Below are 15,949 nucleotides of genomic sequence, written 5' to 3'. Positions count from 1 at the left end.
GGAACAAGACAAGGATGTCTGCTGTCACCACTCCTGTTCAACATAGTTCTGAAACCATTAGCCAGAGGAATTAGACAAGAGAGAGAAATAAAAGGAATAAGGATAGGAAAGGAAGAAGTAAAACTATCACTATTTGCAGGTGACATAATACTTTACATGGAAGATCCCAAAAACTCCACAAGAAAACTCCTTAAATTAATCAACAAATTCAGCAGTGTAGCTGCATACAAAGTCAACACCCAAAAATCAATAGCATTCCTATACACAAACACCAAGCAGACTGAGAGAGAAATTAAGGAATCCATACCTTTCACAATAGCATCCAAGAAATTGAAATATTTAGGAATCAATCTAACAAAAGATGTAAAAGATCTATTCAGTGAAAACTACAGTACTCTGAAAAAAGAGATTGAAGAGGATTTCAGTAAATGGAAAAATATCAGTTGCTCATGGGTAGGAAGAACCAACATTGTGAAAATGGCCATACTACCAAAATTTTTGTACAGATTCAATGCAATTCCCATTCAACGACCATTAGCATACCTCACAGATCTAGAGAAAACTTTCTTTAAATTCATCTGGAACCAGAAGAGACCCAGAATAGCAAAAGCAATCCTGGGCAACAAGGACAAGTCAGGTGGAATCACAATCCCTGACCTGAAATTATACTACAAAGCAACTGTAGTAAAATCAACATGGTGCTGGCTAAAAAACAGACAGGAGGATCAGTGGACAGAGTGGAGGACACAGACACAACCACAAACATGCTCAGCCACCTGATCTTTGATAAAGGCACCAAACAAACTCACTGGAAGAACGATAGCCTCTTTAATGAGTGGTGCTGGAAAAATTGGCTTGCCACCTGCCAAAAACTGAAAAAAGTCTATCACCATGCACCAAACTCACGTCAAAATGGATCACAGATCTCAATATTAAAACAGAAACACTAAATCTACTGGAAGAGAAAGTAGGTAAAAACCTTGAACACTTAAGGGTAGGCAGAGAGTTCATGAACAAAAACAAAACTGCACGTGAAATATTTCAAAGAATCAACAACTGGGATCTCATCTTACTGAAAAGTTTCTGCACATCTAAAGAAATAACCAGCAAAGTAAAAAGAAGACCCACAAATTGGGAAAAAATTTTAGCTGACTGTCCCTCAGACAAAGGTCTTCTATCTAGAACATATGAAGAATTAAAAAATGTCAGCCCCCACAAATTCAAAGACTCAATCCAAAAATTGGCAGCTGAGATGAATACATACTTCTCAGATAAAGAAATACAAGTGGCAAATAAATATTTGAGAAAATGTTCAACATCATTAGTCATTCAAGAAATGCAAATTAAAACAACATTGAGATTTCATCTCACCCCAGTAAGAATGGCTATCGTTAAGAAATCAACCAATAATAAATGCTGGCGAGGCTGTGGAGAAATAGGAACTCTTCTCCACTGCTGGTGGGAATGCAGACTGGTGAAATCACTGTGGAAATCAGTTTGGAGATTCCTCAACAAACTAGGTCTAGAGGTCCCATTCAACCCAGTTATTCCCCTTCTGGGTCTTTTCCCAGAAGATTGAAAACATCACATCACAGTGATATATGTGCATCTATGTTCATAGCAGCACAATTTGTAATTGCTAAATTGTGGAACAACCCAAATGTCCATCCACTGAGGAATGGGTAAAAAAATATGTGGTACTTCTATATGATGAAATATTACTCATCTATAAAGAAAGATAAACTGGAGGCTTTTATAGGTAAATGGTCACAACTAGAGACTATACTCATAAGTGAAATAAATCAGACCTGCATGTGTAAGCATCATATTGTCTCACTAGTGTAAGACCTGAAAGAGTGAATAAAAACTAGGAGGTATGATAGACACTGTGAAATGAAAAGAAAATGCTCAAAAGTAAAGGGCAACTGGGGTGTGGGAAAAGAGAAGCAAAAGAAGTGGAAATTACGTAAGTATGTGTATACAGCATAGCTAACATAGTTGTACTACTGTCTTCTATTGCTCTACAGAAAGCAACAGTTAATGATTACTTGTTTGAGACATGACGTTAGTCTTAATTTGTTTTCCTGAGAAGCCACTTTCAAGATATCAATAAGTAATACAACAACCATGGCTAATTTCCTACAACTTTGTCTGTAACTCTTTTGTTTGTGTTGTTCTTATGCTATTTTGTAAATGGATGTCTGTCTGTTAATATGTTTCCCTTCTTTTATTTTTCAAAATAAAAAAATAGGTATGTGCCACTTCATTCATTAAAGTCATGCTAAAAATCAATTATTCAATCTTTTTCACATCTCAGATCCCCGATGGTTGATGGGATAGTGCTGGCAAAGTGCTGGGCACAAAAATCGTTCTCACACATCGTCGATGTAAAGGAGGTTGGGTGCAACATCTTTGGAGGCCCCCTACAATGTGTATTGCACTCGAAAAGTTTTGTAAATGTAGTTTAGGCAGCAATTCAACTTCTATAAAAGTAGCCTGCCAATGTGTACGAAAAGCCCATCAGGGACATCTGAGGTAGGATTGTTAGCAATAGCAGGTAATTAAACCAGTTTTCAAAGCTCATTAACAAATTTTTTTGGGGGATGAGTGTGTGTGTGTGTGTGTGTGTGTGTGTGTGTGTGTGTGTCTCATACTGACACAGTAGAAGACAAAGAGGTACAATATTAAAATAATTAGACTATATGTAGACTGTATGTAATGAAATGAAAAGAAAGACTGTAGAGTTACATAGAAAGGACTTAGCAATCTGTTCTCCTGCAGGAGTGATAGTATAGTCACCAGGTTGGGTCTGTGAGGTCTCTGAGGCTGAAATAGAGAACCTGTTCCACCCTTTTAAGATTAGTTTGCAGGTCTGCTGACTCTTGTCACAGAAAAGAAGTTTCAGGATACACCCGTAAAAAAGAGACATGAAAAGGGTTTATTTGACACGCTCCATTCTAGAGTGGAGTCACTCAGAGAAATGAAATCATGTTACACATGGGAGTAGGGCACATTTAGGCCTTCTGGGTCGGTGATTCAGAATGTGCAATCCTACTATGAGATCACATTGTAAGCCATCTCCATGCATTTCAAGTCAAGATGTGTTGTCTGAAGTTGAGATATGCTTCAGACATATGCAGCTCTTTCCTAGGCTTGAGGAAAGGCAATTTCTAGGTGAAGAGAATAGGTCTAGTGCCAGAATTTGGAGAATGTTGCAAGAGGACCTTTACAAATTTTCTTGTGTTGAGTGGGTTTCCTGAAAGGAAAAAGGCTTGTCCTGAAGTTGTAATTTTTTAAAAAAATTTTAAATCATGATTTCCTTGTCTCTTTCTTACCAACTATTGTGGTTTTTTCTTAAAAACCTATCTCAGTGTGTTTCTCTTACTGTTGAAAAGAAAAACACATACACAGAGAAAAATCTCTTAAAGGAGGGGCTGGGGATTTAGCTCAGCGGCAAAAGCACCTGCCTGGCAAGCACAAGGTCGTGAGTTCGGTTCCCGGTACCGGAAAAAAAAAAAAAAAAAATCTCTTAAAGGATACACAGGAATTTATAACAGTGGTTGCTTAGTGGGAATGAAACTGAAAATTTGAAATGGAAAGGTGGCCCAGTTTTCACTGAATAACTGTCTTTTAAAAATGATTTGTAAGTGTTAGTTTTCAGTGGGCCAGATATTGTACTTCTGGCTTACCTTGTTTCATATTGGAAGCCACATGCAAGCTAAATTTAATTAGCATCATCTTATAGATGGGATATTGTGGTTTGGAAAGGTTAAGGGGTCACACAGCTGCTGTCCTGTTCCATTGTCCCTAGAAATATATACATAAACAGCAGCGTGTACTGTTCTCAGTAGATGCATATACACTTATGATTTGGTACTTATTAAAGTTTAAGTCAAGTTTCCTAAAAAAATAAAATATTTTACATCAAAAATTTAAAAAAAATAGATTTTTTCTTTATCTTCTAGAGGGTATTTCTCCCAATTTCCAACTGGCAAGGTATTATTCCAAATTCTAAAAGGGCTTCCTCCTTTCCTTCCTTCACCACTGTTCATTACAGAAAATACTAAGGCTGGGGAATGGTAAGAGAAGTCAAAGAAAGGAAATCAGCACCAGCACTGCATCTCAGAAGCACTATGTTTTTCTGAGACAAATCTTGGAACAACTTGATTTGGTTCTTACAATTCCAAAAGAAAAGAGGAAGAAGTTCCTTGTACTTCTCCTGATTCTACTGCTGGGTTAAGTAGGTTTACCATAAGAATGACACTGAGACTACTTCAGAAATAAAAGTAGTGGTTAAGAGCTGAGTCCAGAATCAGAAAGGTTTGCTTTTAGACAGTTCTTATATCCCTATAATATTGAGAGGTTTCTGCTGAAAAAATAATCTACAATTCTAAATTCATATCTGTATCTGCATCTCTCTGTCTCTCTCTTTTCTAACTAGTGATTCTGTTCTTGCACATTTAAAAGAGGGCTGTACAGACTGACTAAGAACTTCCTCAGTCACTTTATCTCTTACTGCCTCTCACTCACTTCCTCTCAAGGTTTTTGTTACATGTGGAAATGACTGTAGATGTGGATTTGGACTAGGGTTGTTTCTTTCTTCAACTGACTACCTATGTATTTAAGGACACTAAATAAGATGAATAACTCTAAAACTTCAGATCTGTCACTTTTCTGAGATCTGACATTTGGGAGGAACACATTACTTTAGGCAGTTTTGATAGTCTACATTTACCAGGAACTTGATATAAGTGCCTTTGTCATTTTCAATTAAGTTTAAAGTGGTTAAAAAAGAGCATGGCACAAGAAATGGATTAATATCACAATGAAACTTCATGCTTTCTAGGTACTTGGTGTATACTTGGGAATTCAAAATTCATCATTCTAGACTAGACTGCTAGTGGAAAAATCACAGTGCGTTATTGATTTGGTCAAGATCAAATCTTGGACTTGCAAATAAATCCTGATCAGTTTTTTAAAATACTGTTATGATAAATAACACATAATTCAGACTCATATAATGGGTGTAAAGAAGCCATTGCATTGGTTATTTCAATATGAATCCCTGGAGAAAATGTATGGAAGTATTTTGTAAATCTTACCACAACCCATGTAAGAAATATAGTTGCATATCTACACACACGTATAAAACTAAAGCAAAAATTTCAGAGATAATACTGATCTTACCTCATTTAAGACCTTTCTGGTATCACCACTTCTGTTGTATGTTTTAAAACTTATGACCACAAATTTATTTAAAAACCCAATAATGAGTCCTGACTCAATTCAAAACCTGTTGCCTTAGAGGACCCAAATCTCACAGGCCTCATAGTTATCAGAAACAATCATTTGAGTAGCTTGCGTGTGTTCTGATAGCGTAGTTTAATTTATTTGCTGAGACCCTATTGTGCTAGATTCCGTGGGAACTGTAGAGATTTTTGCCTCCACCTACCTGAATCTTAAATACTGTAAGGTTGCAGGGAAACTATAGTAAGCAAAATGACGTCCAACCCCTGCCTTCATAGAACTTAGGTTAACCTGGATGAAGTGAACTAAAAAATTCAAAGATCAGTCATTCACTTGAGTAACTATGTTAAGCAATAAACTATTTTATTGCACTTTCTGGGTAAAGGTATTCTCACGTAGGAGAGTCAGTTCCATTTTTACAGGTGAGGAAAAAGAGATACAGAGACTGTTATCTCAAGTCACATTGTTATTCTGAGTGCAAATCCAGGGTTATTTTAAAATATCATCTTACATGATTGCATGGGTTTGTGCTAGAAATAAGATGATTTGATGGATCAGAAGAGAAAATGATGAAGTCATAAAAATACTTGATCCTTGGAAAACTAGGAAATACCTCAGAGGTCCCCTTACCATTTCTCTTTTCTGAAGGGGGGATTAATCTAATCATTCTTTTTAAAAGAGACAAAATAAGTCTATTAATGAAATGAGTCATTTCTTCAAGTGTTTCAAGATATTTTCTGAATAAACTCTTAATATCCCTCATTTTGTATTTAACCATTTAATCCTTATTTCAAAACGTGGAAACCAAATTAAACATTCTTTTCAAGGCCATCAGGGCCCGGAACCAAACAAGGATGGTCACTTGCCAGGGAGAATCTAAAATTGTTCTTCTGGTCACCGTGCATTTCATGATCCCTATCCACGAGAACACGTAGACTCCAGACTACACTTCTGCAGCTTTGCATGGCTAGGAGCTGGAGATGTAACGCGGCCCACATGCAAGGCCATCTTGGCTTCTGCAAATGTATGAGTATACTAGTTTCCTACTTGAAGAAAAGCAGAATTATTCATATATGAAGGTTGATTGTGGAAACAAAATAGGAAGAGGTTATTTTTAAAGTGCTCATTTAAGTCAAGGCGTATGCCGCTAGGCCTGGATCTCTCTCCATGATTGCTGTGTTTGGAGATGCTTTCCTGAGCTTGCTGTCTTGCAGCAAATCACCGGTTCTATGTTCTTAGGGCTATGAGACCTCTATTCTTCTTAGCATTCAGCAGGAGTTTGAATTTTCTACTTATTTTTGTGATTATGTCATCTATGAAGGTCTCTGTCTTTATAAAGCCTTTGCTAGACTCCAGGGTTAAGAAAGATATTCTTTTTTATTCTCAACGTTACTGTTACTACTGTCTCCTCAGCATTAGCACTTTGATCAACACAGAAGTGGTCAATGAATCTTTATTGAATGGATAAACTGGCACTTAAGGGTCACTTTGATTGTTTTAAACAGAGTAATCCAGCTAAACTCATGTTCTCTCACTCTCTCTTTTTTCTTTCTTCCTTCATTCTTTTCCTCCCTCCTTTTATCCCTCCTCTCCTTCCTTATTGCCCTGGGGATTTTATATTGATTAGCTACTAAAGAGTGATTGATAATCACTCATAATGATGTTCATTTTTATTGTCTTTCAGTCAACTTTGACCACTTTGAAATTTTGCGAGCCATTGGAAAAGGCAGTTTTGGGAAGGTGAGTACTCAGTTGATCAGCTGTGGCTCCAGAACAGAAGGCTTGAGAATGTTCAGATTACTGAGTTACTGCGACCACAAGGACTGATAATTCAGAGATGTTTTTTAAAGGATTTTTATAAAATTGCCTCCACAATTTGAGGAAAGTAAAAGGGCAGCTACATAATGAATATATACTATTCTAAGAATTACCTTATTCAAGACAAACCTATTTACTTTACAAGGTGACGAGAATAATTCTTGAATAAGAATTTTGTTATTCAAGACAAACCTATTTACCTTATTCAAGACAAACCTATTTACTAAAGTTTGAGACTTCTGTCTACCCTAAAGGGGACTGAGATTTCAGAATCATTTTCAAATGGTGCCACCTATAAATCCAACGATGGCTATCTTTTCAGTATAAGCATACTTCTTTTCACACAGGAAAGAAGACTTCCAATTTCAATTTCCTTTGCCCAGGTTTTATGGTGTATTTTCAAAACCTTACCATGAAAAATATACATAGCCAGATTTTTGGTAAGAAACTTCCAGATTCAGTCTCTGATTATTAGTGTTTCAGTGGAGGTATACCTTAACAGAGCATATTTCATAGCAAATTTACATTTAACTTCATCAAGAATTATATGGCTTTCTAACAGAAAGTCAGAAACATGGACATCATATCTGGTGCTCCCTGGTGCTTGGAGTCTGCTTCATCACATCACCAGTGCTGGTAACCAGAAACTCTGCCCAGTGTCTTTCACCTTGATAGTTTAGTTGTATCCATTGCTGTCAGCTGACGTAGGAGTGAGATTGCCACTTAAGGATTCCTGATGTGAATGCAGCTTTAAATGCTGTTTTTAAAAATTCCCAGAAACAAAACCAGGCAAACGTGTTTCAGAAACCAGAGATTCAAGAATTGACCTGGTGCATGGGGAAGAAAATGAAAATTTTACTCCTGAATGAGAACTTTAGTATCAGTGAATTTGAAAATGATGAAGCAACCAAGCCTTGCTAAAGACCAAGTCCTAGTTGTCTCACAGCCATGATTTGTCTTCACCCTACTCACTTCTTTCCTTGGGGTTGCGTTATTAGGTCTGCATCGTACAGAAGAATGATACCAAGAAGATGTACGCCATGAAGTACATGAATAAACAAAAGTGTGTGGAGCGCAATGAAGTGAGGAATGTCTTCAAGGAGCTCCAGATCATGCAGGGCCTGGAGCACCCTTTCCTGGTGAATCTGTGGTGAGTGATTTGACCAGACCTCTGAATAGTTTTGCTCCTGTCTGTGTCTCCAAGCACCATGGCAAAAATGCACCTTGATTTCCAGGTGTACCTTTGCAAGATACTCATCAGGGTCATCCTCAAAGGCTTGTGGTCGTCTTGATTTCTTTGGAGACCAGTAAAACAGGTTACTGATAAAAGCCAATGTACCTTGCTTCATTCATCACAGTTCCCTTATCCTATGTTTTCAAAATGCTGTAACTAAATGGGCTGAAAAGGAATAGGTCAGGTGCCTTGTTACTCATTAGATACTTTTTTTTCCTCATAAGCTGTGGGGTAGGGACTGTGGATGCAAAGTATTGCTGCAATGGTTAATACGAGGTTGACATTTAGAATTTGTACAAAGCAGTTTCTCCCTGAAATAACTGACAATAAAACTGATCTCTTTGTAGCATACTTAAGGAACTACAGGTCTACCTGTGACTTGCCGAGTGATATATGCTCCTTTTCTCCTTTTCTCAAATCTAATAGATTTGAACAGAAGTGGAACTAATTTATGTCAGACATCAGCCTACTGTGACCTGTTCTCAAAGCCATTACTATTGTCCCAGGCTTAGGAAATGGCAGAGAAGCTTACAACATCTGTCACCTCCATCTTTTTTCTTGTGTGTCAAGGTCTTTATGTTTCTCCTTCATTTTGCTCTACATTGTAATGCTTCCATTATGCTAAGAGCCGGTTCTTAAAGCTAATTCAGTATGAGTGTTATTTAAATATGCATACCAAGCAGTTCTTACCAGCAAAGGCAAAAAAGTCTTTATCCAGAGAATGCTAATGGAGAAATAATTGAGATCACTATGTGTTTAGGGGCATCCTTCTGGAGGAATCAGTGCATAAGACTTGCCTCGATCCATCTTTAATTAATAAAGCTTACTTAATAAACAATTCGCTCAAAGCCTGTGTGCCACAGTTGAAAAGAAGATGGTTCTATGTGACTTGGAAAGAGATCTATTATAGTTTATGAACTATTCAGACGCGGTACGAGTCTAATTTTGGCTCAGCCTCAGTGTATTTAATCAGCATTTTAGAGTAGCCTATTCAAAATACTGCCATGTATAAAGTTAAAATGGATACAGCTCTGTCTCCCTTCGCAATCATCAGATCATCTTTCCTTCTCTGTCCCCGCGCCCTCCCAATGCCAGTGTGCTGTCCCATCACAGCCTCCCTTTGTTGAAAGTCATAGTTCCTTTTATAAAAGTTCAGCCAATTAATTGTCTTTTTTTTTTAAGGCCAAGAAGTCTTCATGAGAATAGATACAGCATTCTTCCCTTTTGTGTTTGTTGCTCATTGCAATGTGGCCACAGTTGATTCATTCTATTCCTGTATTTTTAAGACATAGGTGTTTGAGACTTTAAGATGCAAAGTTTCGAAGTTTTATTTGCAACTTTGGTGTCATACCAGACAACATTCTGTTTTCCTTGCATGTTGATCACACACACACACACACACACACACACACACACACACTTGTACATTCTTTCCTTGTTTACACTTCTCATACTTAATCTCACAGTGAAACATTGGACACCCTGTTTTCCTTCCTTGCTCCATAAAGATAGAGAATTCTGAACATATTCATCACCAGTGCGCTAGTGTGAACGTCGGAAAGACAAATTTGAAGGATGTTCCGAAGCATTACAGGAAGTTGTATGAGAAGGGTCTTCTATTCATTCTCTGTTATTGCCTCTGTTGTTTGTTTTGTTTTCCACCCTCATTCTGCAAATTAAGCATCCTCCAATATATTGTACACAATTTAACCAATACTTATGTCTTGGACTTTACTTCCATTTACCTGTACAGCCCCAAAACCTATAGCTGATTTCTTTAAGGAACATTGTATAATTCATAAAATAATAGCCATATGATTTTATCACCTGCCTCCTTTGTGTGCTCTATTTTATAGACATACTTGATAGTCCTTTCCATATTGCTTTGGATAATCTTTTCATCCTTGCTGAAAATGCCCCCAACCTTGGGACCCTGGGGATATGTTTAGGAAACTCCAGTTTCAGGCTGGTGGAGAAACGTAAATTCTTTTTTAAGCAGGCTTTATACTGTGAAGAAATACGTGCACTGTGTGTATGTGTACATGCACACATAAATATATGACATTTGAAAACTTTTTTGCTCATTTTACTCAATTTGAAAGTAAGAAAATAGCTCATAGAAAAATGAAAATTCTTCAAGAATCATGCAGCCTTGAAGCAATGACTCCTGCACGTGGGTGTGTGCTTTAATGTCTGCATATGGTTTCCTGATTTTAATCATGCCTTAGTCCTGTCCATTTCTTCATTTGTGAGTATATCTACCGGGTCTCAAAAATAAGTTGTAATTTAGGATTTCCCTTCAAAATACAGGATGCACAGTTATATTTGAATTTCAGGTAAAAATAACCAAATATCTTTAGCCTATGTGCTGGGTATCACGCAAAACATGTTTTTACTGAAGGCTATTCATTATTTATCTGCATTTCAAATTCAGCTGGGTATCTGCTACTATTATTTGTTAAACCTGGGCAATCTAACAGACAGCCATAATGTAAGGAGATAGTGGTGAGCAGCAGTGGATAGAGTCCTGCTTCACGGTATGTTACCACTGACTGGGAGAGACTAACCTTAGTGAAATAGCACACGAGTATATGAGCTGTGAATAGACACAAAAGGAAGCCATGCAGAGGCCTGTGTGTTGGGGGCTTGCATGCTTCAAGGAAAGAAGTTCACCAGTGAGGAGCAGGGGTATAAAGAAAGGAAGAACACGCACAATTAACATCCAGCGTGCCAGCCCTCACAGACCGGGCCCAGCTCAGGAACACAGTGTTCAGATATAGGCCACGTTATCAAGTGAAGGCTGCCAGACAGGGCTGGCATCCAGGAAGAATAAATAAAATCTTCCTTCCAGTCCCTCCCTGAGGGCTGTTAACAAAGCCCTGGCAACCCACAGCCTGAAAACAAGTCTGCCCCAGTGATTCCCAACACAGCCGGGGCCCCAGGTGGCTTTTGTTAATTGAGATTAAACCTGCAGCTGCACAGAACTCCTCAGGGCCTCTCTCTGTGTACCTGTGTCCCTGGCCCTGCGAGCAGAAGGGCTCCATGCATGACTTGCGCAAATTAGAAGAGAAGATCAGCTGTCTGAAGTGGCAGTAGGATAAGCCTCTCAGATGGCTGAGCACAGCTCCGGAAATGAGTTCCCTGCAAGCTGACCTCATCGTCTCTGCTCGGTGCTGCTTTTTTTCATGGAATCATGGCCTGCGAAAACTCAGATGGCCTTTAGAGCCATGGTATCAATAATTATAACTTCCAGGAATAGTGTCCTGGTACTGTGGCTTTTACCAGATTATACCCTTAATTTGTCCTGAGAAACTTAGTTGATAGGGATTGTTATTCCCATTCTACAGCTGGGGAAACTGAAGCTCAGGGAGGCTCAGGGTGACCCCAGCTTCCTAGAGACCAACTGACAGAGCTGGGACTCACACCCAAGAATCCTGACTTCAGAGCCCCTGCTCCTCCTTCTGCACTGGGCTGTCCCCTAAAGACACCTTTGAGACTTCCTTATGATTATGAGGAAGTGGAATTTATCTTGCTGATTGTCATTCATACCCAACAAGAACATTCATACCCTACAGGAACATTCATGCCCGACAAGCCCCATGAAGCGGCTCTGTTTTTCTCTATCTTATTCCCCAGCTCTTACAACAGTGATTTGCACACAACAAGTGCTTCATAAATAACTGTTGAGTCAGTGAATAGTTAGTAGTGAGAATAAATGAATAGTTAGCAGAGAGAAGATGACCCTGCCTCCTGATAATGGTCCCTTTCCTGTAATGCCCTGGTCACCTTTTGTATGCTCACAACCACACAGGCCCACTTCAGATTCTTTGCAGACCCTGTAGTCAGTAGCACAAGTTTAAGTCCCTGCTCTACCATTTAGTAACTGTGGATTAGGCCTATTAACACCAGGTACTTTACTTGGTTTCCTCATTTATAATTGGAATAACAGCAATATTCAAGTTGTAAGGCATTACTATGCATACTAAAAATATGTGTATAAAGTACCTCCAACACTGGTGCTTAATAAATGCTGACTTTAAAAAAACAACCAAGTGAGGCCCCTCTCAGAATCTTTTCTTTGCACCCTTATCAGAGAAGATTTATTTCTAGTGGTTCTGTGGACTGGGCCAGCTTAGCCGCACCTGTGTGCAATACATGGGTTCACCTTACAATGAGACCCACTAGTCTTATTAAAGATAAGGGCCTAGCCTAATCTTTTTCTTCTGCTACTGATATAGGGGAATAAATGTAATTCCCAATGTGCTAGATGTTCATGTTCCCCAAAATGGAAGAATGAATTTTAAGGAGAAACACAGGTTGAGAGTAAAAAATCTTTATTGAGAGAGAGAGAGATAGCTCCTGAGAGACAGAAGGGGACCTGAAAGTGGGTTGCCTATGAGCTCACTTCTCAAAGGAAGTCTTACAGAGCAGAATCACAAGGTGGGTACAACATGGTCAAAACTATGATCTACCAATAAAATTATCAGTACAGCAATTAGGTAAGATTGAACCAGTGGAGAAGCAGATCATGTAGCAAGTGTACATGGAAAGAACAAAACCTTTAGGAGAGGATGGATCAGAGGGGTCCTGGTCACCCACCCGGGTGACTGAAGTCTATCTACACTTTATTGGACTAGGTGATACCAATTATACTATCCCCTGGGGAGGTACATAGACCTGGTCATTTTCTCTTTATCTTAAGACCTGGCCTCCAGCAAATGTACCTCCTGCCCCAATTGTAACAGGTTCTTCTCTGCACTGACTGCCCCAAGGGCCCAGCCCTGTCTGCCTGCCTATCATGTTTCCACCTAACTTAGCTGTCTGTAATACTATGCGGCTAGGCTTGTCTTCACACAAGAATGGAAAAGCTCCTGATAGGACAGGGAGGACAAGCTTCACGAGTCCTCTGCCAGCCTCTGCCTATGTCATGTTGGCTAAAATCTCACGTGCCAAAGCAAGTCATGAAGTGGGATTCAGATTCGCCGAGAAACAGGTTCTACCTCCTATAGGACATGAGTCAAAAATCACAAAAGGTGGGGCAGGAATAACTGTGGCCACTTTTGAGAACAATTGCATGAAATATACACGATATCAAACTATAATTTTGGTTTACTTATTATTTAATTTTTATTAACGTCCCTTTGCAATACATAATATTTACATTCATTTTGGCGATCTGAAAAGTATACATAATTCCTTGATCACTTTTGATCCCTTTGTCCCTCCCTCCCCCTACCATCTCCTTTCCTCTGATACCTTCCCCCTTCTCTTTAAGGTCTGCCTCCCTTTAAGTAGTCAACAAAATGATGAAGTAAATAGCAGAAGCTATGACTGACTACTGATGACTGACTTGCTGAAGGACTACTGAGAGAAATTAACTAAGTCTTTACAATGTAGACTTTGAGTTATCGCTTACTCATCCAAATTAGAAAAGTTTCCTCTATTGATACCACAAGAAACCATTAGAAATTTGAGCTAAAAGGAAATCCACTGGAAGGATACAGTGTAGTTTAGTAAGAAGTAAAGGTGAAGAAGCATGTCAGGAAGGTTAGGGATGAGGACAGTTCTGGAAATCTAGATAGCAGGGACTGATGGACAAGTTCTTTTTTTTTGGTTTTTCTCTGGTACCGGGAACCGAACTGACGACCTTGCGCTTGCCAGGCAGGCGCTTTTGCCACTGAGCTAAATCCCCAGCCCCTTGATGGACAAGTTCTTGAGGCTGTCTGGACAGAGTCGGGTCAGTCCTGATTGATTTTCTAACCTGGTGTCACCCACCGAAGATTCAAATCCTAGGAGAAAATTCGACCAGCCTTGCTCAAAAGTGCATCTGCCCTTTGACTACAAGAAAGAGGAAAAGAAATAAGGTCTCTTGGATTGTTCGCTCGAGCAACTTGGATGACTGCCATTCACGGAGAAGGGACATGTAAAGAGATGATTAGTTGTGAAAAATCAAGAAAATTCTTAGCTGTTATTTTTGAGCTGCTTCTTAGTAATCCAAATAGCCATTTCCTAAGGAGTGAATCTGGAGATCAGAGGACAAGTTCAGACTCCAAGAAGTCTAACAAAATACAAATATAGAAAACTTTGGCTTGGAGATGCTGTCTAAACCAGGGATATAAAGGGAGCACCTTTGGAAAGTGATTGAAGACAAGGGCCAGGAACTTGTCTCAGAGCAATCTGATCGCTCTCGTAGAAGAGGAATATTCAGGAAAGTGGGCAAAGAGAACGCTGCAGAGGTACTGCATTTGCTATTCTTCTAGTCGCCATACAAATGTGGGTCTCTTCATCCTGGTCCGTCAGTTGGCTGATATCCCCTTGGATATTTATTAATCTGTCTTAATTACTCTAGCTTTATTCTGGATATCCAGTAATGTAAGTGTTTTGAATTATGTTAGCTGGTTTGGCCCTTTACATGTCCATATAAATTTTATAGTTCACCTTTTAATTTGTATTTTAAAATAGCTACTATTGTATATTGAGCCACACTGAATCAATAGATTGTCAGGGAAATTAATATATTTTTAAAATAGTAAACAATTTATATATGGTATATTTTTCCTTATTTCCTTAGTTATCACTTAATTCCTCTTTGGTTTTAGTTTTTAATGTAGTTTTTAGTGTGCAGGTCAGCATGTCGGTCTTTAAGACTGACTCTTAGGTATTATTTTTACAATATTACAAGTGGTATAGTTTACCAAAATTTTATTTTCTAGCAGTTTGTTGCTTATATATGACTTGCTGTTAATATTGAATTGTGTCTAGAGGCCAGGCTAAAGTTGCTTCACAGTGTTAGTTGTCCCATAGATTTTCTTGGATTTTTGATACTTACAATCATGTTGTTTATGAAGGACAGTTTTACTTTTTCATTTCTAACCCCTTTTTTTAATTATAAAGAGAAAAAAACCCAATAAAATAATATGGAATTTCAGAACAAGATGATAGGAAATTAACAATGGTTATTATACTGTATATTGTTATCTTCAAAGTTGTTGATCAGATTTGGGCTGGGGATATAGCTGAGTGGCATATGCTTGGCATGTGCTTGGCAAAGACCTTAAAAAAAAAAATTGCTCAAATTGCCAGATGTAGGCATGCAAAATTGATCAAACAATATAAGCACTAACCATTCCTTTCAATGAACTAATAGAAATTAGTAGTAAAATTACCTTAGCTATCTTGTGTATTTCCATACCTATTGCATCTGCGCTGAGAACAATGTTCAGTAAAGGCAGGGACAATATTTTTCTACATTCATAGGAAAGGTTTTCAGTATTCCAAGATTTCATGAGGTGTGCTGAAGACTATTTGTACATATCCTTCATTACAAGAAGATGTTTCCTCTCAGTCTCGGTTTTTCAGAAGTTTATAACATGAATGTGTACTACATTTTATTAAATACCTTTTCTTTTATCGATTGAAATTTTTTCTGTTGTGTGGTGAAGTACATTGATTTGGACATAATGAAGCAACTTGGCTTTGGAGAAATACGTTGAATTTTATCATGTTCTACTCTCCTTTTCTATATCTCACAAGATACTATAATATATGTTTTTAGGGGGCTGGGGATTTAGCTCAGTGGCAAAAGCGCCTGCCTGGCAAGCGCAAGGTCGTGAGTTCAGTTCCCGGTACCGGAGAAAAACCAAAAAAAAT

General features: G+C 38.4%; 1 protein-coding gene across 2 annotated transcripts in view; it reads left to right on the top strand.

Moving 5' to 3' along the window:
• Window positions 1-15,949, top strand: part of Stk32a (serine/threonine kinase 32A) — a 131,029-nt gene that overhangs the window by 36,225 nt on the left and 78,855 nt on the right. For both annotated transcript variants that reach the window (XM_005380662.2, XM_005380659.1), the window contains 2 exons: window positions 6,932-6,987; window positions 8,064-8,215. In XM_005380662.2, coding sequence (XP_005380719.1) covers window positions 8,097-8,215 — 119 coding nt within the window. In that variant the 5' untranslated portion in view covers window positions 6,932-6,987; window positions 8,064-8,096. The remainder of the gene's footprint in view (window positions 1-6,931; window positions 6,988-8,063; window positions 8,216-15,949) is intronic.

The sequence above is a fragment of the Chinchilla lanigera genome, unplaced genomic scaffold (genome assembly GCF_000276665.1).
Source record: "Chinchilla lanigera isolate Chin_1 unplaced genomic scaffold, ChiLan1.0 scaffold00014, whole genome shotgun sequence".
Taxonomy (NCBI): domain Eukaryota; kingdom Metazoa; phylum Chordata; class Mammalia; order Rodentia; family Chinchillidae; genus Chinchilla; species Chinchilla lanigera.
Note: the sequence above shows the minus strand (reverse complement) of the source record. Positions and strands in the feature narration are given on the sequence as shown.